Source organism: Polypterus senegalus, chromosome 2 (assembly GCF_016835505.1).
Source record: "Polypterus senegalus isolate Bchr_013 chromosome 2, ASM1683550v1, whole genome shotgun sequence".
NCBI lineage: Eukaryota > Metazoa > Chordata > Cladistia > Polypteriformes > Polypteridae > Polypterus > Polypterus senegalus.
The window spans coordinates 173,204,532-173,227,746 of NC_053155.1; the positions used below are offsets into that span (position 1 = coordinate 173,204,532).

Consider the following 23,215-nt stretch of genomic DNA (forward strand, 5'->3'; position numbering starts at 1 on the left):
GAGGGAACTGAAGTTGGGTATTGTTATCTTATGGTGTCACATTTTGTTCTTTAATTTTTTTGGGTGAGCCAGGCTTAGCTTTTTCTAATAGACTTGATTGATTTGCTCAATTTTTATTTGCTTGGAAGATGTAGGCTGAAATGTGTTGGTTTTCAAGCATATGTAGGTACAGTTTACAGATCTTCTGCCAGGAAAAAATAAAAGAATGCAAAAGGAACACACATTACATTTTTAATGCTTGCTATTTATTTGCACATAAAAGTAAACAGCATTTCTCCAAATGCCTTATTGAAAAGGATAAGGAGATTTAAATGAAAACAAGAACAACACACAAGCATGCAAATAAACACAGGGTGAATACTATTAATTCTTTTGAAGACCAGTATTTTGCATGTAAAACAAAGTAGAAATATTTGAATCATGTAGTCAATGTGTCCAAATCACTTCAATGAAATGTATCATTTATGATTAAAATTGTCAAAGTTCTATATGCAGTACCTGCAGTATATTTATATGTCCTTTACAATCCTTTCATTTTACAACTAGTGTAAAGATTTCTTTGTTTTAATTTTAATCATAAAACAATCAGTCCATCTAAATATAATGAAATGTACATAATTAGTATCCTACTTATACTAACAACAATGGCCTTTTAAGTAAGTACAGTGTAATTTATTTTCCACAACAAATCATCCAAGGTGCCTTAATAGTTATTCTATAGTATTATGTGCGATATATTCAGTAATTCTATAATAAGTGGTTACATAGAAAATTAAACAAGAACAAGCAATCATCCCTTTCAATGCATAATTTGTATATTGTCAATGCTATTTTTTTTCTTCACCTGCCTTACTGAAATTATATAGAAAATGAGCTAAAGGTGATTTATTGGACTTCTTTCTATAACATAGTTAATTTATACTGTATTTTTATTCTTTCATATTAACCATTTCACCTGCAAGCATCTTAAAAAATTCACCAGCCAGCAAAAATGCAAACAGAAATAATCCTTTTACTTAGTGAGGAAATGACTCCTGGAATACAAAACTAAGAAAAGATGATATTCATGAATTTAGACTGAACTTCCAACAGAATTTACATAATATTTAAAATTAAACACAATGCTTCTCTTTAGTGCAGTTCCTGTGATCCACTCATCAATTAAAATGATCCATATTCACAAGGGCCACAGCAGTTCTGCATGGAATGTAAACCTAAGGGAAAGAAACATATTTACTTAGATGTGAAGCATCACAAAAGAAATAGTTATACCAGCAAGTGCACATACAAACATATGTATCCAACTGTCTATATAAACAGATTTTTAGACCATAATAATAAATACTGTACTACAAAGGACAGGAGTAACATGTAATATGCAATTAAAATTTGAATGCATTACTCTTACTGGTGTAAATGGTACATTCCACCAAACATTAAGTACATTTTTATGTTGCAGTTGATTCAGTAAATTTTTAATGCATAAACAATATGTAATATATTTATATGGTTGTGACAGATACTGATGCAGAGTATTTAATATTCAGACTTTGAAAATCCATTTAATTCCCTTTACCAAACTGCTGTGTTGTTTTGTTTTTCTGCATAATTCTTTTTCTCCGCATTTTAAAACAGTGTCTTTACTAACATTTAGTTACAAGAGATGGAACAGACATTTTTAAGGGCCATCCTGACAGGTGTAATACATTGTGCTGTTTAGCTGAGCACATCGTTTATAATTACTGTCTTTTCTATCCCTTGTATTGCTCTGAACAAAAAGGCAATTAAACTGATAGTTGGTAACTGCTATGCTATGCTCTTTTCTTGTACTTTAAAATAATCCATTAAATTACACTAGAGGAGCAATTTTACAAACCTTTACAGCTACTGTAAATTAACTTCCCAGGGATCATGGCCATGGGCATACTGTGCATGGGGTCCTTGAATAGTAACTTTTTTAAAATTGATATATTCAATATATTGTAAATACTATAATGTAAAATAAACATTACTACAGAAGTGGATACTATCAACAAAAAATATACACACATCAGTGCACTGTATATAATTTGGATTAAAAACATGTTATTTAAAAAAAAAAGAGTATTTTCATTACATTTTTCTAACTGTCTTTAGACTTGGACCTTCTTCTTTATGCACATATATCAAGAGCACCACACACCCCCTCCCCATCCAGCAAACCTCATGAGCTCTATGCTGTCCCAGCCCATCTACTGACTTCATAGGAAGAGTCACCAGAGACATAAATGTTGCTCCTGAGGTAAATAAACCTCTCAACAAGGTCGACACTCTCTCTGCAGACAGACACACTGCTGATGACTGTGCCCAGGAGGTCATTAAAGGCCTGGATTTTGGTTTTTATCCAGGACATTCGGAAGTCCAGTCAGTTAGACTTCTCACTGAGTCTCTCGACAGCCCCAATCAGAGTGTCCATTGACTCTGCAAAGATCACAGCATTGTTGCCACTGGAACCCATGACCCTGCCCAACACCTAGTCCATGCAAGCATTGAAGAGATTAGGAGCAAAAACATACCCCTGACAAACATCAGTATCAACTGGGGAAAAACACAGTGACCTGAGACGAAGACTGGACTCCTTTGGTACTGTGTCTGTTCAGAGAATCCTTGGGTGCCACTGGTTTGAGTTTGTGTCTAACAAGTAGTTGCTCACAGAGTTCCAAATGAAGCACATTATCTGCATTATAAGGGAGCGTCAGTTATGGCACTATGGCCATGTGGCGCAATTCCTTGTGGGTGATCTGGCTTGCAGGGCTATCATTGTCGAGGACCCGAATGGCTGGACTAGGCCAAATGGGATGCCCACGTAACACCTGGCTCTGGCAGATAGATGGCCGTTTCCAAAGGGTGGGACTGGACAAAATGTTTTCCTTGGGGGTTGCCAATTGGAATCCTGACCTATTTCATTGTGTGGTGAGTGCGACAACAGGCTGCACCTGTGCATGCTCACCAATCTCACCTGACCTGACCTTTCTAATTGCCGTTTTAAAGGCAAGAGTAACAGTGAATTGGCTACTACTTCATAGTACATAATTTTAACTACTCCATTATCTGTCTATTACCGTTTGAAGGTAATATTTTACCAAGTGATAGCTGTAAAAATATGTCAGTCAATGACAAACATTGTAGTTCTAAAACTAAAAATTCTCGCAGTTACTACATTTCTTAAAAAGAGAAAATATACACAATCATCTTCCATTCACAAAAAAGTAAACAAAATTAAAAATATAACTTCTGCCAACACTGAAATAAAATTTTATAACCTTTAATTTGATTCCATATGACAAAAAATGTCTGTGGTTATGATCACGAGAACTAAGCAAGACTGGAGGTACTGTAGCTTATGTAAAAGAATCCTAACTACAGAGCCGGGTGCTCAATAATAATAATAATTCTTTACTTTTATATAGCGCTTTTCTCACTACTCAAAGCGCTCAGCAATTGCAGGTTAAGGGCCTTGCTCAAGGGCCCAACAGAGCAGAGTCCCTATGTGGATAAAAGTTGCAGCTGAAGTTATCACATCACCATGACTTTTTTTCACATAACACACAATCATCTACAGGATATAATAGAAAGCCAAGAGACAAATCCTGTGCACGTCAGCTATTGTGTATCACAGTATCTCACTTTCAACAGTCTTTGCACCTATCGCTAATCTGCTAGTGGTGAAGTTTGAACACCTAAGCAAGATTACATTACATACACTCAAGCTGTAAATGAACCTTTACATGCAGAGCAAGGTGCTATATAAACACATTATTTAGTAAACAGGAACGTTATTGTTAACATTTTGAGACTGTATGTACTTTGGAAGAAAGCAAAAGTGTTCATAAAGTCGTGATTGTCACTTGTATAGAGTACAGTGTAATTCTTACTTTCATGTGCTAATCAACAGCATGGGAAAGGCACTATAAAAATAAAATGCATTATTATTATTATTTTTAACATGCAACACATCGCCACTCTCCAGCACTAAAATCAGGGCCTATTATTCCCTTACCATGAAACTTGTCTGATTTAGATGAAATAACAATCTTAGTTTAAAATGATATCCTATGTAATAACAGAATAATGCAGAGTTAAAAATTTAATAAAGAAAAATAGTAAATAAAATGCAAATAAGCATGATAATAAAAATAAATACAAATTTCATATTGTAAAATTAAAAATAAAGAAGTACACTGAATAGAAATAAAGAAAGAAACATTGCAAATGTTACTGTAACTTTCACAATCTCTGTTTTGTGAGCTTTGGCTACAACAAATGCAGCCACTAATTCCACCAGGTCCAAAAACCTTTAAACATTGTGCGCTATTGAAATTACAGCTTGGACTGAAAGCCTCATGTGGGAAGTGGTAGATCTCAAGCAAGATTTAAACAGCTTTAACACTAGAATTACCAGAGCCTATGAAAAAACTCGTAAATCCGTCCCACCTTAAATCGCTTCTTAAAATCGTTCACAGCTCTCCACCTGCGTCTTTTGTCATCTAAATGTGCTGATAAAATCAGGCTGCAAGCAGCCGGCTATTCCATCCCCCCACCGACTTAGAACGTGCACAAACTTCTCCCAGATCATGCCTTGTTTGATTTTCTGGGAGTGAAGTGGAGTTTTAGAGTGGAAATAATAGATCGTTGTTTGGAACACACGCATTTCATGTCTGTTCCGTTTCTACAGTAATCTGTGTAAACACATTGTTAAAACAGAAACGTTTTTTATATTCTACTAGTAGATGACAAAATGTAGGCATAAACTATATAATGTATGAAGCCTGAAATATCAAAGAAATACTTTCACAAAAGGTACAAATCTAACACAACAATTGCGCTTTTATTCAAAAATATAACTGCAGAAACAAAATCCGTCTTAACATGCGACATTGACACCCATTTATTATGACTGCCTCTGTGGCGTGATAGAATCAGCTGCCGACTGGGAATCAAAAGGTTGCGACTTCGATCCTGCACCACTCCGTTTTGAGAAGTAAACTGCTCTTAGTCTTACTATTTTAGAATAAAAACATACACTTGATTTCAGTTTGTAACAGCTGGTGTAATTTATGATACTTGTATCTATCCAATTTTTGCTTCAAGACACGTAATTGCCCTTCATGATTTATGAAATTGGCTCTAATATATATTTACTTACAAAATAATGTTCACAACACAAAAAAACACTCAAACAGAGATTGGGTCCCCACTTAGTGAATTTTCTGAATGTGTTGTTGTAGTGTGTCAGCACTATGCTTCAAGGGGAATTCCCGTAGATTTGTTGTTGCAATGAGTACCTTTGTGAATGGATGCCCCTCGGGGCTCCCTCCCAGTTCAAAGCCACAGGCAATCTCCTGACCTGCCTGTCCCATTGCTATGCCTTTGATTCAAAATCATTTCAGCCTCAAGGCTCCACTTCCTCATTATCCTAGTAGTAATAGGTTTCTCTCTAATAACAGTCTTGTAGCTGGGAGTAAGATGGATCCGACTGTGGTCAGGTCTGCCCATTCCAGAAATTTAAACTTGAAGGCATCTTTAATATTTGAATAGAGCAGGCCCAGCCTGCTGTTTCCTTGAGTGGAACATGACAGAAACGGATGGAAATTTGTCATTGTTCATTCCAAAGTCACATGGTTAAAGTCACCACATATTATGAATTCAGGGTTAGAATGAGTCTGTGTTGGTGACAGAATGTATCATTTCCTTTGCTGAGTCCCTATTTGCTGAGGAAGAAATGCACACATTTATAAGGATGATGTAATAGGCTTTAGAGATAGCAGAAAATTGTAATTTTCTAGACACTGTCCTTTTCAGCACCATTAACAGAAGGTTAATAATGCTCACCAGAGGTTGTTCTTTCTTAGACAGTTAAAGAAGTTTACAGTGTTACTGGAAGGAATAACCTGCTCTGCAGGTGCATTGTTTGACCTTTTTCGTCATGGTTTGTTTTGAAAAAAATCTTTCGGAACCCACTCCTCAAGCAAGGAGCTGCTAGAGTGGACATCATGCACTCCTTCAAAATGATTATCACTGTAAAGTCACTCTGCTATTTTGTAAAAATCCATTAAGATCATATAGTGTATTACCTATTGCATGCCATCCACTCTCCTTCCATTTGTTAAATGGTCTTAAGTCATTGAAGACCAGAACTGCTACATTTCATTATACTGAAGCACTCATTCATAAGGTGTGAGATGGATTAATAAATGCTCTCAACTTCAAGATGATAACACAAATCTGAACATTACTTCTAATGTGTCTTTCTTAAATTGTCTGTTTGGAGGCTATTGGAGAGTGACAATTGTCATCCTTAATATGTATTTGTATAGAGGTTTTATTTATGTGACCTTCACCATGTCAAATATTATGTACATGAACTGATGATAGCATAATTATTAATACCATTCTCTTGTATCTACAACTTTAAATAACATAATTCTTTATATTTTACTGTTTCGTTCGTTAGGGTGATATGGTGGTACAGTGGGTAGTGATACCACTGCATTGTTTCTACATGCAGGGCTCATATCTCACACCCGGTCATTGTTCTTGTGGAGTCAACAGCTTTTTCGCATATCTTTGTGATTTCCTTTAAATTTGAATCCCAAGTCCCTAAAGATGTACATATAGATTAATTAATGATTTCAGATTGGCTCTTCTGTGACAGACTGTTGGCCCTGCCTAGCATTGTCCAGCTTGGTGCTCTGTGCTGTCCGGATAGGCTCCAGCACCTGCAGCTCTGTACTAAGTATGTTTATGTGTATCATTTTCATAAGTGTAAAAATGCATAATCTATACTAATAAAAGGCAAAGCCCTCACTGACTGACTGACTCACTCACTCACTCACTCACTCATCACTAATTCTCCAACTTCCCGTGTAGGTAGAAGGCTGAAATTTGGCAGGCTCATTCCTTACAGCTTACTTACAAAAGCTGGGCAGGTTTCATTTCGAAATTCTATGCATAATGGTCATAACGGGAACCTATTTTTTTGTCCATATACTGTAATGGACGTTAGCTCGATGGCCGTGGGAGCGGAGTTGCGTCCCGCATCATCACGCCTCCCACGTAATTAAGTGCCTACCCATATAAGGTCAATATTCGCGGGTGAAGGACTGTGCATATGCAAACGACCTTCGATGCATATACTCTGAGCGGCTCACGTGAACTGACTGTGAACGCAGTACGCATACAAGCATATTCATAAGTGCAGCTACTGTGGAAACAAAGCACACGGTGGAAAAAGTCAATGTCATCAATATTCGCAGGTGAAAGACTGTCCTTATGCAAACAACCTTTGATGCATGTACTCTGAACGGCTCGCGTGAACTGACTGTGAACGCAGTATGCATACAAGCATATTCATAAGTGCAGCTACAGCGGAAACAAAGCACATGGTGGAAAAAGTCAATGTCCCGCTAAAGGAAGACAGTGTAAAAAAAAAACCCATGCATGCAGTGTGTGATGTCTCAGATAAGAGTACCGATTTGGGTAGTGAACACTTCGATGAATGAAACCTGTTATCTTTACAACGGTTGACAAACACGGAATGTAACTTGAACACAAGTCCTCCAAATAAGAACCTGATTGAAAGAAATAATCATAATCAAATCCTTGAAGACATCAACACTCATAACAGTCACAAAATAATTACATTTACAATCATGTTATGTTATTTTTAAAATGTTTCTTTTTCATAACTTCTTTAACACACTACTTTTCCGCTGCAAATCGCAGGTATTTTGCTATATATATATATATATATATATATATATATATATATATATATATATATATATATATATATATATATACACACACACACACACACACACACACAGTGGTGTGAAAAACTATTTGCCCCCTTCCTGATTTCTTATTCTTTTGCATGTTTGTCACAAAATGTTTCTGATCATCAAACACATTTAACCATTAGTCAAATATAACACAAGTAAACACAAAATGCAGTTTTTAAATGATGGTTTTTATTATTTAGGGAGAAAAAAAAATCAAAACCTACATGGCCCTGTGTGAAAAAGTAATTGCCCCCTGAACCTAATAACTGGTTGGGCCACCTTTAGCAGCAATAACTGCAATCAAGCGTTTATAACTTGCAATGAGTCTTTTACAGCTCTGGAGGAATTTTGGCCCAGTCATCTTTGCAGAATTGTTGTAATTCAGCTTTATTTGAGGGTTTTCTAGCATGAACCGCCTTTTTAAGGTCATGCCATAGCATCTTAATTGGATTCAGGTCAGGACTTTGACTAGGCCACTCCAAAGTCTTCATTTTGTTTTTCTTCAGCCATTCAGAGGTGGATTTGCTGGTGTGTTTTGGGTCATTGTCCTGTTGCAGCACCCAAGATCGCTTCAGCTTGAGTTGACGAACAGATGGCCGGACATTCTCCTTCAGGATTTTTTGGTAGACAGTAGAATTCATGGTTCCATCTATCACAGCAAGCCTTCCAGGTCCTGAAGCAGCAAAACAACCCCAGACCATCACACTACCACCACCATATTTTACTGTTGGTATGATGTTCTTTTTCTGAAATGCTGTGTTCCTTTTACGCCAGATGTAATGGGACATTTGCCTTTAAAAAAATTCAAATTTTGTCTCATCAGTCCACAAGGTATTTTCCCAAAAGTCTTAGCAATCATTGAGATGTTTCTTAGCAAAACTGAGACAAACCCTAATATTCTTTTTTCTTAACCGTGGTTTGAGTCTTGGAAATCTGCCATGCAGGCCGTTTTTGCCCAGTCACTTTCTTATGGTGGAGTCGTGAACACTGACCATAATTGAGGCAAGTGAGGCCTGCAGTTCTCGGATGAGTCGTCTCTGCGCTCTTGGGGTAATTTTGGTCGGCTGGCCACTCCTGGGAAGGTTCACCACTGTTCCATGTTTTTGCCATTAGTGGATAATGGCTCTCACTGTGGTTCGCTGGAGTCCCAAAGCTTTAGAAATGGCTTTATAACCTTTACCAGACTGACAGATCTCAATTACTTCTGTTCTCATTTGTTCCTGAATTTCTTTGGACCTTGGCATGATGTCTAGCTTTTGAGGTGCTTTTGGTTTACTTCTCTGTGTCAGGCAGCTCCTATTTAAGTGATTTCTTGATTGAAACAGGCGTGGCAGTAATCAGGCCTGGGGTGGCTACGAAATTGAACTCAGGTGTGATACACCACAGTTAGGTTATTTTTAACAAGGGGGCAATTACTTTTTCACACAGGGCCATGTAGGTTTGGATTTTTTTTCTACCTAAAAAATAAAAACCATCATTTAAAAACTGCATTTTGTGTTTACTTGTGTTATATTTGACTAATGGTTAAATGTGTTTGATGATCAGAAACATTTTGTGTGACAAACATGCAAAAGAATAAGAAATCAGGAAGGGGGCAAATAGTTTTTCACACCACTGTATATAGTTTTACTGTCAAATAATGCAAAGAGTACACGACACGTGTTTCACACTAATTCTGGGCTCATCAGGCGTACACATTCACTGCATCCCCTCTCAGGAATTGAACCTCAGAATGTCAGCATCAGAGGCTAAGCCTCATACATTGCACCACGGCGTGTGATTCGTTTATTTGACAGTATGTAGATCGGGGTAATTACATTCAATGCATTAGTAGTCTGAATCACAATCTGATTGTATGGTGTGTACTGGGCCCGATGAGCCCAGAATAAGGGCAAAACATGTGTCGCGTACTCTTTGCATTATTTGAGAGTAAAACTATTTCAACCATTCTATGATCTGCTTTTCGCAACTGAAAGAGGGCACCGTGGCGGATGTTAGCCAACTTGCTGACCAACCAGAGGCGTTACCTGGTAGGTAACCAACCATACAATCAGATTGTGATTCAGACTACGAATGCATTGAATATATATATATATATATATAATGCATTATATATATATATATATATATATATATGTGTGTGTGTATATTATATATATATATACACACACACACACACACACACACACACACACACACACATATATTTACATATAAACATGAAATAACACCCTTTAGTCAAAAGTTTAAACTGTGCTCTATGACAAGATAGAGATGACAGTTCTTTCTCATAATTAAAAGAATGCAAACATATCTTCCTTTTCAAAGAATGCGTGTCAGGAGCAGAGAATGTCAGAGAGTGAGAGCGAGAGAAAAGCAAACAATCAAAAAATCAATATGCTTACATTTAAAATCCGCGATGGAGTGAAGCCACGAAAGTCGAAGCGCGATATAGCGAGGGATCACTGTATACAGGTATATATGTAGATTTGTGTGTATATATGTGTGTATATATATATATATATATATATATATATATATATATATATATATATATATATATATATATATACACACACACACACAGTGATCCTCGCTATATAACGCTTCAACTTTCGCGGCTTCACTCTATCGCGATATTTTTCTCATACACGCTTACGTCACTACGCATGCGCTTTCTGAGAACTTTTATCTAAGCCCTACTATGGCTCCTAAATGTGCTGCTTTTTCTAAGCCTGCAGACAATAAAACTAAGCGCTGGAGGAAGATGCTTACTATCCAGGAGAAGGTGAAACTCTTGGATATGATTAAAGATGGCAATACCCTACAAAAGCCTCCTCACGCATTTGAAAAGACAGTGCCAGCAACTGCCTATCAAGATGTTCTTCAGCCGTGCACCCAGACACCCACTGCCTACTCCTAGTACTTCTTCACTGAAGACAACAACGCACCTGCTGAAGATACTGCACCACCTCTGAAGACTCTCCTACTGAGGTCATGCTTTCATAGGTTAGTGATTGTGTGCAATTAAATGTACAGTACAATAATCTACTATATAAAAGTGTTCGGGATTGTCCTTTCGTCCCGTGAGTGCAAAGCGTAGCAGTATTCCGCTTATTACAGACTTACTACTTGCGGCTTGAGGTAGTGCAGCGCGATGTGAGCAGAGTTCTGGTGCTGTCATCGTTCCCTTGCTTTTGTGCACAATGCGCTGGAAAAATACACCAAATTATGTCTCTGGAAATAATTAATGTTGATGGAGTACAAATGCCTCACGCGTAGTAAATATCAGGGGAGATGGTGCTTGCTTATTCTCATCTATAGCTTATTTAGTGCATGAAACTCCGTCTTTAGCTGTACAGATTCGGGCTGACATTGTACGACTTTGGACAGGCACTTGAGGGGATAAAAAAAACTTTTCGTTTTCGGGAGATGTTATAAATGGGCAGTTTGATGTTCTCATTCCCTACACTTACATGCCTGATGTACACATGGAGCGCACAAAAATTGAGGATAAAAGTCGTCGCCTTAAAAGGCGAGTCGCTAGTAATATGATATTTGTAACGTCTAATATGTGTTATTTTCTCTTATTTTGTCTAATATATTGGGTAATACGAGTGTAATGGTGACTAAAGGGTGTTACTTCATGTCTAGAGGGCTCTAATAATGTTAAAAACGTATTTAGAAGGTCGTAAACAGGTTTTCTATACTCTAACTGCGAAAATATTCGATTTATAAATAAAGAATCCTACTTTGCGAAAATTCTTTTATCACGGTAGAGTCTGGAACGGATTAACCGTGATAAACGAGGGTTCACTGTATATATAATATGTGTGTATATGTAAATATATGTTTATATGTGTATGCATATATATATATATATATATATATATATATATATAAATAATATGACAGCAACACTCATAACAGTGACAAAACAATTACATTGACAGTCATGTTACGTTATTTTTAAAATGTTTCCTTTTGTTTTTCATTACTTCTTTAACACACTACTTCTCTGCTGCGAAGCGTCGGTATTTTGCTAGTGTCAAAAATAAAAGCATAGTAAATTACTGTTATAACTGCAAGTATTAGGTTTTCAATAATGGAAGCTGTTGAGTTTTATTGGCACATTAATATACAGTACATATATTAAAAGGTTTTGCTCTGAAAGCAGCACCAAACACTGCATTTTCATTGGCCTAGAATGAAGGTCACAAACTAGAGTGGGCGAAAGCAGCAGAATGCATCTATACTAATTCTTACACAGGCAGGCTTTCTGTAATGCTATAATGTGGCTGTTCCTCAAAGTAAAAAAGAAAAAGAAACAACTGGATTAAAGGGATGAGACTAGAAAGCCCACTGAAGAAAAATCTGTCTACAGCTCAGATGGAGTTGACATTGTTTAACACACTGGAGCTTGTGCTAAGGCATTTTCTCCCTTTTGTAGTCTATTGATTAGACTGATAATGAGAAACAGCGAAACTGTTTGAAGTGCAAGTCGGAGAGGCTTAAGGTCTTATGCCCTTGGTCCCAGAATACCAAAGAGACTGTCTTGTTTATAATAAGTTTGTTTTGCTTTTGTGTTCATTATAATCCCTATTTTTCAATGAGCCTTATTTTGTATGGTAAAGTACCTGTAGAACTGAGTTATTATATAAGTAGTCTAAGTAACATAATGGCAATGGAAAAAAAAAAAATAAAAAAAAAACATGGATAAAAAACAGTATTCATCCAAATATCAAAAACTCTAGTGTTAAACCTTACATTATGCGGGGATCCTATGAATCCTCCCATTATTTACTGACATTTCATGTCAGTATTAATAGATTCTATGAACACTCTGGAGTAAAAGCAGTTTAGATAATGCAATTTGTTTGCTTTAAAACCTTTTCATTCAAGTACTCTGGGCAATTACAAAATCATTAGACTTTTCTTTAACATTACCTTTAGCTACTGGCATGATACTGATGCCATCACAGAAGAATATTTGAAGGGAATGCATAGTTTACTTTTTCGTATATTTTATTAAACCATTATTGTTCTTAATGCATTTCATCTACTTCTTGACTACCCCATACACAATAGTTCATGACCCTCTTTAGATTACTGTTTGTATTTTTTTTATTCCAAACTCGGCTGGAAAAGAATATTGCAAAGTTCATTTTTAAAAGTTTCTGCTATATGTGTTTCCTATATTGCTGGTGTTGTCATATATTGTATGGGTTATAGAGCAATTTCTTTTGAACCCTTTGAGATCTGTTACATTTTCATGTTATTTTTAATTTTTGATCTAAAGTTGTTCTGCTTTTTAAGGCAGTGTTCTTTTAGATCCACCTCAGCTCTCCTCAGTCACTGACTCATCAGTACAATTGCTACCTTTTTAAATCTGTGTTAAATGAAGTGTTACAGCTTTACTTCTTGCAGTTTACCTCTGCCATAGTACTGTATTATGAAATTTACTAGGTTATGATCATGGGCCCCTAACTGTTCAATAATCTTTAATATACATTCTGGATTCTATTTTGATTTGACAAAATATTTATTCAACTGGGTTTCCTTCCTAATTGATGGTTTACAATACCGCAAGATTGCTATGAAAATGAACCGTTCGCTATAATTATTAAGTGCAATTAGTTTTTTTCAGTGGCATGTGATGTATAAAGCAGGTGTTCATGCTGAGGTAAGACAAAGTTTTTCCAAAGATGGTTATTTATGTTTTAATCAAACATTTCCAGTTAGCATTCTTCCCCTTTCTCTTCTTGACTTTAAGCCAATTACCTCTTTTTATTCTTTGGTTACTTAATTTGCTGTTGTCCAACATGCATGCAATCATCTGTGTGTTCATTAAAGCACAAGTAGACCTTACAGAGCCTAAAAAGTTTAGTGATTTATAATACAAAAAACTAAATACTAGTGAGTTATTTGATTTTTTGAAAAAGATCGGTATGTTTTATTACCAGATAATGTGTATTCTATTGAGAGAAGTCACTCAGTGCACTTATCAGCACTTAACAGGTTCAGCTTGTTTCTTTTACCCAATCCAAATCAATCTAAAATGTATGCAGAGTGTGAATTTCTGAGAAAAGTCCAGAGAAGAATATTACAAAATACAGCTAAAATTTGAAGAAGAGGTGTGTAAACTACAGCCCTCTGGCTGCACGTATCCCATGGCACTGGTGCCAGCGGCCCACAGGCTTTTTATGGAAATATCTAATATTCCAGCACTCATTGGGTGTTCTTAACAGGATAATGCTACAGCTGGCTGTTGTAAGCATAATAAGTTGCAATGCTTAGTCATCTAAAAAATAATTAAATAAACCAAGCTTTTAAAGTATGAACAGGCAGAGTCTACAGCTCAGCCACATAGAAGGTTAGGTGTGTATGTCTCTAGCTGCTTGCTTGTCTTTACCTTGTGTGTGTGCAGGTTTGCACATGGAGACTGATTTGGTTGAGAGTGGTATCCCTGAAGGTGGGACTTTGGGTGTGACTCAGAGACTATCGCTCTCTATAGTTATTTGTGCACAATTACAAATGTGAAAGAAGGAGGTTAGAGAAAAGTTTCCCAGTAGCAGATTGACCAAATTGGATTATTCCTGTACTTTAACTTGTGTGTTTAGTGAAAAAATGAGTAACATGCACATACCGACGGCACGGTGTGCTGACGGACTAAGGCTTTACCGGAAGTGAACGCTGGCGTTTCTGTCTGCCGCTGCTTGCTGGTGTTCTGTTTATGTACTTTTTCCTAGTTGTTTTTTATCTGTCCACTAAATCCACTTCTGTTTTCCTTCCAGATGCTCTTATGGCATGTCTCCAAGACATAAAGACATGGATGACAATTTTCTCCAACTAAATAGCAATAAAACTGAGGTGCTCCTCATTGGCTCTAAATCTACACTTGCTAAGGTTAACCATTCTTCTATTTTAATCAACAATATTAATACAAACATCTCTTCCCAAGTTAAGAGCCTGGGAATTATTCTTGACAGTACTTTCTCTTTTTCTTCCCATATAAGTACCATTTCTCGGACTGCCTTCTACCATCTCTGAAACATTTCTAGACTTCACCCTGTTCTTACCCAGCACAATACTGAAGTATTGGTTAATGCCCTAGTCACGTCATGTATAGATTACTGTAATGCTATTCTATCTGGCATTCCACAAAAACCTATTCATCGCTTACAACTTATTTCAAATTCTGCTGCCAGGATAATAACCTGCTGTTCTAAATCCACTGAACATATTACACCTATTCTCTCTCACCTTCACTGGCTCCCTGATTGGCTGTACCTTCACAAAATGTGTATGTTTTTCAGACAACTCATCACTGAGTCAACAGAAAGACAGTTAAGGGCTTTTCAGGTGAGCTTGTTCCAATTTTGGAAACTTTACAATAATCTAAATATATTGCAACAAGTAAAACCTGTTAATTTTAATTTCTACTAAATTTGCATTTATTGATTTTATTGTTATTTATTCATTACTATTTTTACCAGACTCCTTTGACATCTTGTAAAGTACTTTGAGCTTCATTCTGTGTATGAAAAGGTAATATATAAATAAAGTTGTTTTTGTTATTTTCCCAGTTTAAAGGATCAGTCATCAGACAGAAGTAAGGACTGTATGAGATATGTAGCTACGGTTGTCATATTTTGTTGTGAATTTCAATCTCACTTTCAGGATGCGCAAGACAGACTTTGCAAATTTTTCATCTATTTTTGCTCATAATGTGGACAATGCTCTGAAGTTTTGCAGTTGATTCCAGGTCAACAGAGAATGTAAACATAAGTTTATCCAAAGTTTCTTTGCTTTATTTCTACAGACTGCACATATTTCAGGATTTGCTTCAACGGCATTCCATGGCATTATTATTTGGTAAGCACATACGGTTATAAGTAGGTTTTTCAACAAATAAAAATTACTAAAATTATGTATGAAATGCAAGTGCACTAACATATACATCTTTGATATGAACTAAATGTTGCGACAAGAAGCATTTCAGCTGATGTTAATAGTGACCAAAAACACATTTATATGTTCAAAAATTTGCTTTAAACAATTATTGTGTTTGAACAATGCACTTAATAAAAAGATTTATAATTAAACAATTTCTTGGACAAAGTATTTTTAAAGTTAATGTTTATCATTAACACATATGCTAGATTAACTGGGATCATGGGTACACAAAATTTTATAAAGCTCATCGCATTAGTCATTATTTACCAATTAGCCCACTACCAAAAATGTGTTGTCCAACTCTGCTTTAAGAGTATAGAAAATTGTGCAGAATTGCCTTCTTTCTATGATTTCACTTATTGCTATTTGAAGAATATCTTTTCAGACATTATGAAATATAGCCTACCAATATTGTCAAGTCATTTTTATTTCTTTATAAATTTTCATCCTTATAAGTCATAGTACAGACCATACCATATATATACTGTGGCATGCGGCTGGGGGTGGAGCCCAGCTGGGAGCCCAGGAGGACCGGAGGAGAGCTTGTGCCTCTTCCAGACCACGAGAGGGCAACTGCCCTGGTTGTGTTAGGGGCCATGGGTAGAGGGCATGGAAGCCCAACCCTGTAGAGGCCCGTAGCCACTGCCAGGCGGCGCCCCGGTGCCTGAAAAACCCTGGACCTCAGCACTTCCGCCACTCCAGGAAGTGCTGGGGGGAAGAAGACTGGGGACACCCGGAGGGCTTCCGGGTGCTCAGCCGGCACTTCCGCCACACGGGGGTGTATCTGCGGGGGATTGCCGGGAAGCAGCTGAAGCCCATCCGGGTTGGGATAAAAGGGACCGCCTCCCTCCATTCATTAGCAAGAGTCAGGTGGAAGAGGATGGGGCTCGGAGAGAGGAGTGGAGGTGGCCAGAAGGAAGACATTTGGTGACTGTGAGGCCTGGACTTTGGGGGATCGGTGCTGGACGCACTGGGTTGCACAAACATATATGTATATATAATATTATTCTGAACAGTTTATATCTATCCATCCATCCATGTACAGCCTTATATTTTAGTGTGAAAAGAGATTTACTCATCTGTAAAGAAGTTTCCTGCAGTGTAGATGAACTTCAAATATGTTGTATTTAGTAGTTTCCACATATATAAAGGAGATATTGAACATTAGTACAAATCTAAACTTTCCTTGCATGGTAAAGTCCTACAGCCTCCTTCCCTGGTCTGTTCCGTCATAGTGTCATTTCCTGTTAAAGAATATCTAACTAGAGCTATCTACAGGAAGACCTGTGCCTGGTAAGAACCTTTCACTTTCCCAGGTGTCATCGGACTAAAATAACTTCTCTTTGGTGTCAGTTCACACAGTATATTAAAGACAACATATAGCTTTGACAGGCTTTGGTATGTGATGCACGATGGACCCCCTGGAGGTAGTAGCTAAGGAGAAAAGGAAAACAAAGTTGATGGCCATTATGAAAAATGCTGCACATTCCCTCTCTGACTCACTAGCTTTGAGCACTTTCACCTAATTAAATTACTCAGCAAAAGTATCAAGAAACGCTAGTGGGGCTCATTTATATCTACATAAATACTGTACACCTTTAATAATTAGCAAAGTGACTTTTTTTTTTCTTCTTCCTATTTCTTCTTTTTTGTAACTATGAGGGAGTGTTTGTTTGTTTGTTTGTTTGTTAACTTTCTTGAGCTTTATAAGCCAAATTTTCTCTTGGGACAAAAAACACTTGTTCTTTCTATTTACAGATTTATCTAATTAATTACTGACAAAAACAAATCCTATAATTGATTGATTGACATAAATTGATTGTTCTCACATACACCATTCCTATAGCTCTGGTTTAATCTTTTATTGTTCATCTCATTTCTTTCTGTTTTCAACTGAAGGGTTTTCCCTAACTGACATTGAGGTAGTATAAGTAGATGCAGCCAATATTACTGAAAGCTGTTTCACTTGGACTATTTACGTATGTTGGTTTAGACATCAGTTTTGAAGTTCTCATGCTCATGGTCTTCTTTATTCAATCAAGGAATCGCTTAGTGTTTTTGCAAATCTTTGTAAGTTTTATTCTGTGTTGAAAACTACAGGTGCCGGTCATAAAACTAGAATATCATGATAAAGTTGATTTATTTCAGTAATTCCATTCAAAAAGTAAAACTTGTATATTAGATTCATTCATTACACACAGAATGATGTATTTCAAATGTTTATTTCTTTTAATTTTGATGATTATAACTGACAACTAATGAAAGTCCCAAATTCAGTATCTCAGAAAATTAGAATATCAATTAAGACCAATGCATAAAAAGGATTTTTAGAAATGTTGGCCAACTGAAAGGTATGAACATGAAAAATATGTGCATGTACAGCACTCAATATTTAGTTGGGGCTCCTTTGGCCAGGATTACTGCAGCAATGCTGTGCGGCATGGAGTTGATCAGTCTGTGGCACTGCTCAGGTGTTATGAGAGCCCATGTTGCTTTGACAGTGGCCTTCAGCTCTTCTGAATTGTTGGGTCTGACGTATTGCATCTTCCTCTTCACAATACTTCATAGATTTTCTATGGGGTTAAGGTTAGAGGTTAGGCGAGTTTGCTGGCCAATCAAGAACAGGGATACCATGGTCCTTAAACCAGGTACTGGTAGTTTTGGCACTTTGTGCAGGTGCCAGGTATTGTTGGAAAATGAAATCTGCATCTCCATAAAGTTCATCAGCAGCAGGAAGCATGAAGTGCTCTAAAACTTCCTGGTAGATGGCTGCGTTGACCTTGGACCTCAGAAAACACAATGGACCAACACCAGCAGATGACATGGCACCCCAAACCATCACTGACTGTGGAAACTTTACCCTGGACCTCAAGCAACGTGGATTCTGTGCCTCTCCTCTCTTCCTCCAGACTATGGGACCTTGATTTCCAAAGGAAATGCAAAATTTACTTTCATCAGAGAACATAACTTTGGACCACACAGCAGCAGTTTTGTCTTTAGCCCAGGCGAGACGCTTCTGTTCTTGTTCAAGAGTGGCTTGACACAAGGAATGCGACAGCTGAAACCCATGTCTGTGCGTGGTGGTTCTTGAAGCACTGACTCCAGCTGCAGTCCACTCTTTGTGAATCTCCCCCACAGTTTTGAATGGGTTTTGTTTCACAATCCTCTCCAGGGTGCGGTTATCCCTATTGCTTGTACACTTTTTTTCTACCACATCTTGTCCTTCCCTTCGCCTCTCTATTAATGTGTTTGGACACAGAGCTCTGTGAACAGCCAGCCTCTTTAGCAATGACCTTTTGTGTCTTGCCCTCCTTGTGCAAGGTGTCAATGGTCGTCTTTTGGACAACTGTCAAGTCAGCAGTCTTCCCCATGATTGTGTAGCCTACAGAACTAGACTGAGAGACCATTTAAAGGCTTTTGCAGGTGTTTTGAGTTAATTAGCTGATTAGAGTGTGGCACCAGGTGTCTTCAATATTGAACCTTTTCACAATATTCTAATTTTCCGAGATACTGAATTTGGGACTTTCATTAGTTGTCAGTTATAATCATCAAAATTAAAAGAAATAAACATTTGAAATACATCAGTCTGTGTGTAATGAATGAATCTAATATACAAGTTTCACTTTTTGAATGGAATTACTGAAATAAATCAACTTTGTCATGATATTCTAATTTTATGACCGGCACCTGTATACCTTCTTTCTTTTACCACAATGTACCTTGGAACTGTGACCACTATCCACCACACAAGTTCATTGCTTGATTAGAAAAATGTTTTGCACAATAAAGAACATAGTTTGATTCTTTTAAAATTGATATTAGCACTCTATTTTCTGCTGTACATAGCTGCCATGACACCTATTTTCTGGAGAAGCACAAGAAACACATTTACATGAAATCTGAGTTAACTGTGGCTTTCCAAGATGCAAAAGGAATACTTAAATGATAGGTTGAATGAAATAAAGAAGAATTATTTGGTAAGCTATAAGGTATGTCTCAAAACAGACAATGACACATTTGCATGTAGCAGAGGATGCCCGAGTTCAGAATCGAGGGTTTGTGTTTGATATCTCCTCTCTTCTGCTGGAGAGGCAGGAAGTATAAATTGCATGAGGTTCAGATCAATCTGGAAAGAAAAATTATTTACCTGAAACATACACCAATCATAATATCTGTACAAAACTAAAACTCAGTACCACTTGTTACAACACCCAAAGGTCTTTTTCAAGAAAAGATAAAAAAGTTACTTTTATGTAAAGTTTCTCTCAGCAAGCAGTGGTTTCTTTTACACCCCTAGCAATGTTTTCATTATCATAGTTGTTTTTATTAAACTGGATAGTTAAGCATTCAAATATTGTGAGAGCTGTGTTTGTTCCTAACCGTTGAGTACACGGTGAATTTTTCCAGCTTTGAACCCAAGGACAGCTTATTCCTTTACTGATATAAATGTACCAGTTTGCGTCTTTTTTCAAAATACTGCTTCAGATCATAACTCTCCTTTGAAAATCAGCCAGCAGAACAGCGGGACATTTTTTCCAGCTCTGAAACTATTCTTTGACTGCATTTTACAGATTATGAAATCCATCTAGCATTTGTAAGAAATGGTTTTGCTTCAGGATCATGTCTTTTGCACATACTGTATTGTAAATGTGCACACCTTCACTAAAATCAGTTAGTTCCACAGTGATGAAAGCATTTATTCTTTTTTCTGATTCTCACTGTAAATACTTTATGAAGGTTTTTAAGAAGGCTGCTGTGACAACAGCAATACTGAAACTGGAATCACAGAAACAAGATAACTGGGAACTGTGCACTTTAAGTTAGTATCAGCCATTAAAACATGTAAAACATATTTTACATAGAAAAAGATTGCTTAAAGACAGAAATAATACACATAAAAACATGTTTATATTAACCTCAGCTATAATTGTTAATGGGGTGGTTAACATGTATTTTGCGTGTGTTGATTGTACATCTGTTTCATATAAATTTTACTTGACATGTCACTTTGATAGGAATTGGAAGCAATATAAAATTCAGGTAATTTATATGTGACTTTGAAAATAGCCATCAACAAGTGATTATCATTACACTACACCTCACATGACAAAATAGCAGAAAGAATAAATATGTATTACTTTCAGCCTTGGAACAGTAACCCTGTATATATGACTATGCCCCACTGTTTGGGCTTACCACCTTCTATTAAGCTTTATATTACTTCACTACACAATCATAGAAATACTCATTTTAGAGAGTTCATGTGAATACAGTATTCTTGGTTTTATCTTTTATTTTGACAATTCAATGCAAGTAGTAATGATGAATGTATAAGTTTGTGATTCCGATTTTTTTAGTAAAAAAATATATTCCTGGATAGGTAAATCACTTTGCTAAGAACTGGAAACAGCATAAAAGAAAAAAAAAAAACAGTAAATTCAGTTAAGTTGCAAGTGACTTTGATCCCAAAACAAAAACACGTTATTACATGAGCTACACTCGACAATCTTAACTGTGTTCTCTTTTTGAATTTATTATCAAGCACCGACTTGGACTTTTCTCTGCTGTTGTGATTGGTGCAGTATACAGTCCACCTGTTGTTAATAATACAGATGATCTGGTTGACCATGTGGTAGCTGCATCAAAAGCTTTTAGAACTAAACATCCTGGTTTTGGGTGTTGTTATTACTGGTGATATACTCATAAATGACTTTAATAGACTGAAAAATCTGCAGAGGAAATGGCTTTACCCATCTGGTTTATAACAATATCAGAGCATATAAAAACACTGAATGTGATTATAATTAATTTATCTTTATGTTACTTGGCAACTGTTGAATTTTGTGGTCAAAATTTGGTTCTTTGCACCCCAAGTTATAAATAGGTAAACTATTTACCCATCAAGATCATTAAAATCCATCATCCGTGGACACCTTCTCAAATAAAACATCTCATAACACTCGGACAGAAGGCAACAGGACTTCTGAGACACGTAAGCATTGTTTTTGCATTCAGAAAGAAATAAAAAGGACCAAAATATGTTTTTTCTCAGCCAAGACAACAATTTAAGGAATGTAAACTACAATCATGACACAACAATATCAAGAGGATGCGGAGCATTAAGATGAAGGAATATTTTAATAATCCCCTAAATTGCATCCCTGGAGATAATATGGGTAATTATTGAGATAATTAATATCAAATTGGCCTGTTTCTCTGTCTTTACCTCCTTTGGATTAATTCCAGTTACCAGACTAGTTTCATATTCCATGTTAACTTTCTAGTATTAATGAATATAATTTATTTTATATATTGCTAAACATTAGCCTTGGCTAAAATGCATGGCTGTAACTTTACTTCTGATAAGGTCTCAAAAGGAATCAGTTTTTGATCTGAGTTCTCTTCTATCTGACATTTGCAAAAAAAAAAACAAAAAAACAAAAAGAAACACTTGTTATGCCTGTCCCCAACACTTAACCCATTTTTTTTTAAAGAACTTTGTCTAGTTTCTCTTACATCACAATTGACTAAAGTAGAGAGAAGCTTTCTGGCTGAATGGATATCCCAGGACATTAACACACATATAAAATAAGAAAAACAGACCCCAACAATGTACATGAAGGAAGTGAAGATTAACTTGTGATGCTTGTTAGTCAGCGTAGAGTTTAAGATTAAATAAAATTAGGCTATTAAATGACATTTAAATAATTATTATTAATCTCACCTGTAATTTATTCATATAATATGCAAGCTATGTTTTTTTGTGATTGTAGAATTGTTAATTTTTATTTTTTACAATGCTACCTTCATTATTTTGTATACCTAGATTTCTTTTTCTCTTGCAAAAATTACCAAAAAAACGGTTTGTTTTTAAAAACAACATGACTACTACTCCGATCCCGCTCTCTCCCCCCTCCCTATCCATATCCACAGAAGTATTCCCAATTTAACACTAGAATTCCTGAAGCCTACGAAAAAAATCCCAATCCCAGGCCACTTTAAATTCCTTTGTACTTCTTCTCATCTGCGTCTTTGTTTTGTTAATGTGTCAATCAGCACAAGCAACAATCAGCCTGCTATCCCATTCCCCCCACCGATGCATCTGAAGTTCTGGTGCCTTGAATTGTACAGGGTAAATAATATATTATTATTTGGAATACATACATTTCATTTGTGTTCCATGTCTCCAACGATCTGGATAAATGTAGGTTGACAGGAAATGTGAAGCAAGAAATGTTGAACACATAACTAAAACAGAAATTTTTTCATGTTATAGTAATAATTGACAAAATGCCGAACTGAAGTGTTTAATGTCCAAATATCAAGTAATCACATTCATAGAGAGTATAACAAAACAAGTGCACTTTTATCTATACTAATAAAAGGCAAAGCCCTCACTCACTGACTGACTGACTCACTCATCACTAATTCTCCAA

The 23,215-nt window shown here is 36.4% G+C and overlaps 1 protein-coding gene across 1 annotated transcript in view; it reads right to left on the reverse strand.

Moving 5' to 3' along the window:
• Positions 1 to 223: 223 nt before the first annotated feature.
• The window catches only part of LOC120523552 (1,4-alpha-glucan-branching enzyme-like), a 918,458-nt gene continuing 895,466 nt past the window's right edge, over positions 224 to 23,215 (reverse strand). Inside the window, exon 16 of the mRNA XM_039744954.1 lies at positions 224 to 1,214. Coding sequence (XP_039600888.1) covers positions 1,158 to 1,214 — 57 coding nt within the window. The 3' untranslated portion in view covers positions 224 to 1,157. The remainder of the gene's footprint in view (positions 1,215 to 23,215) is intronic.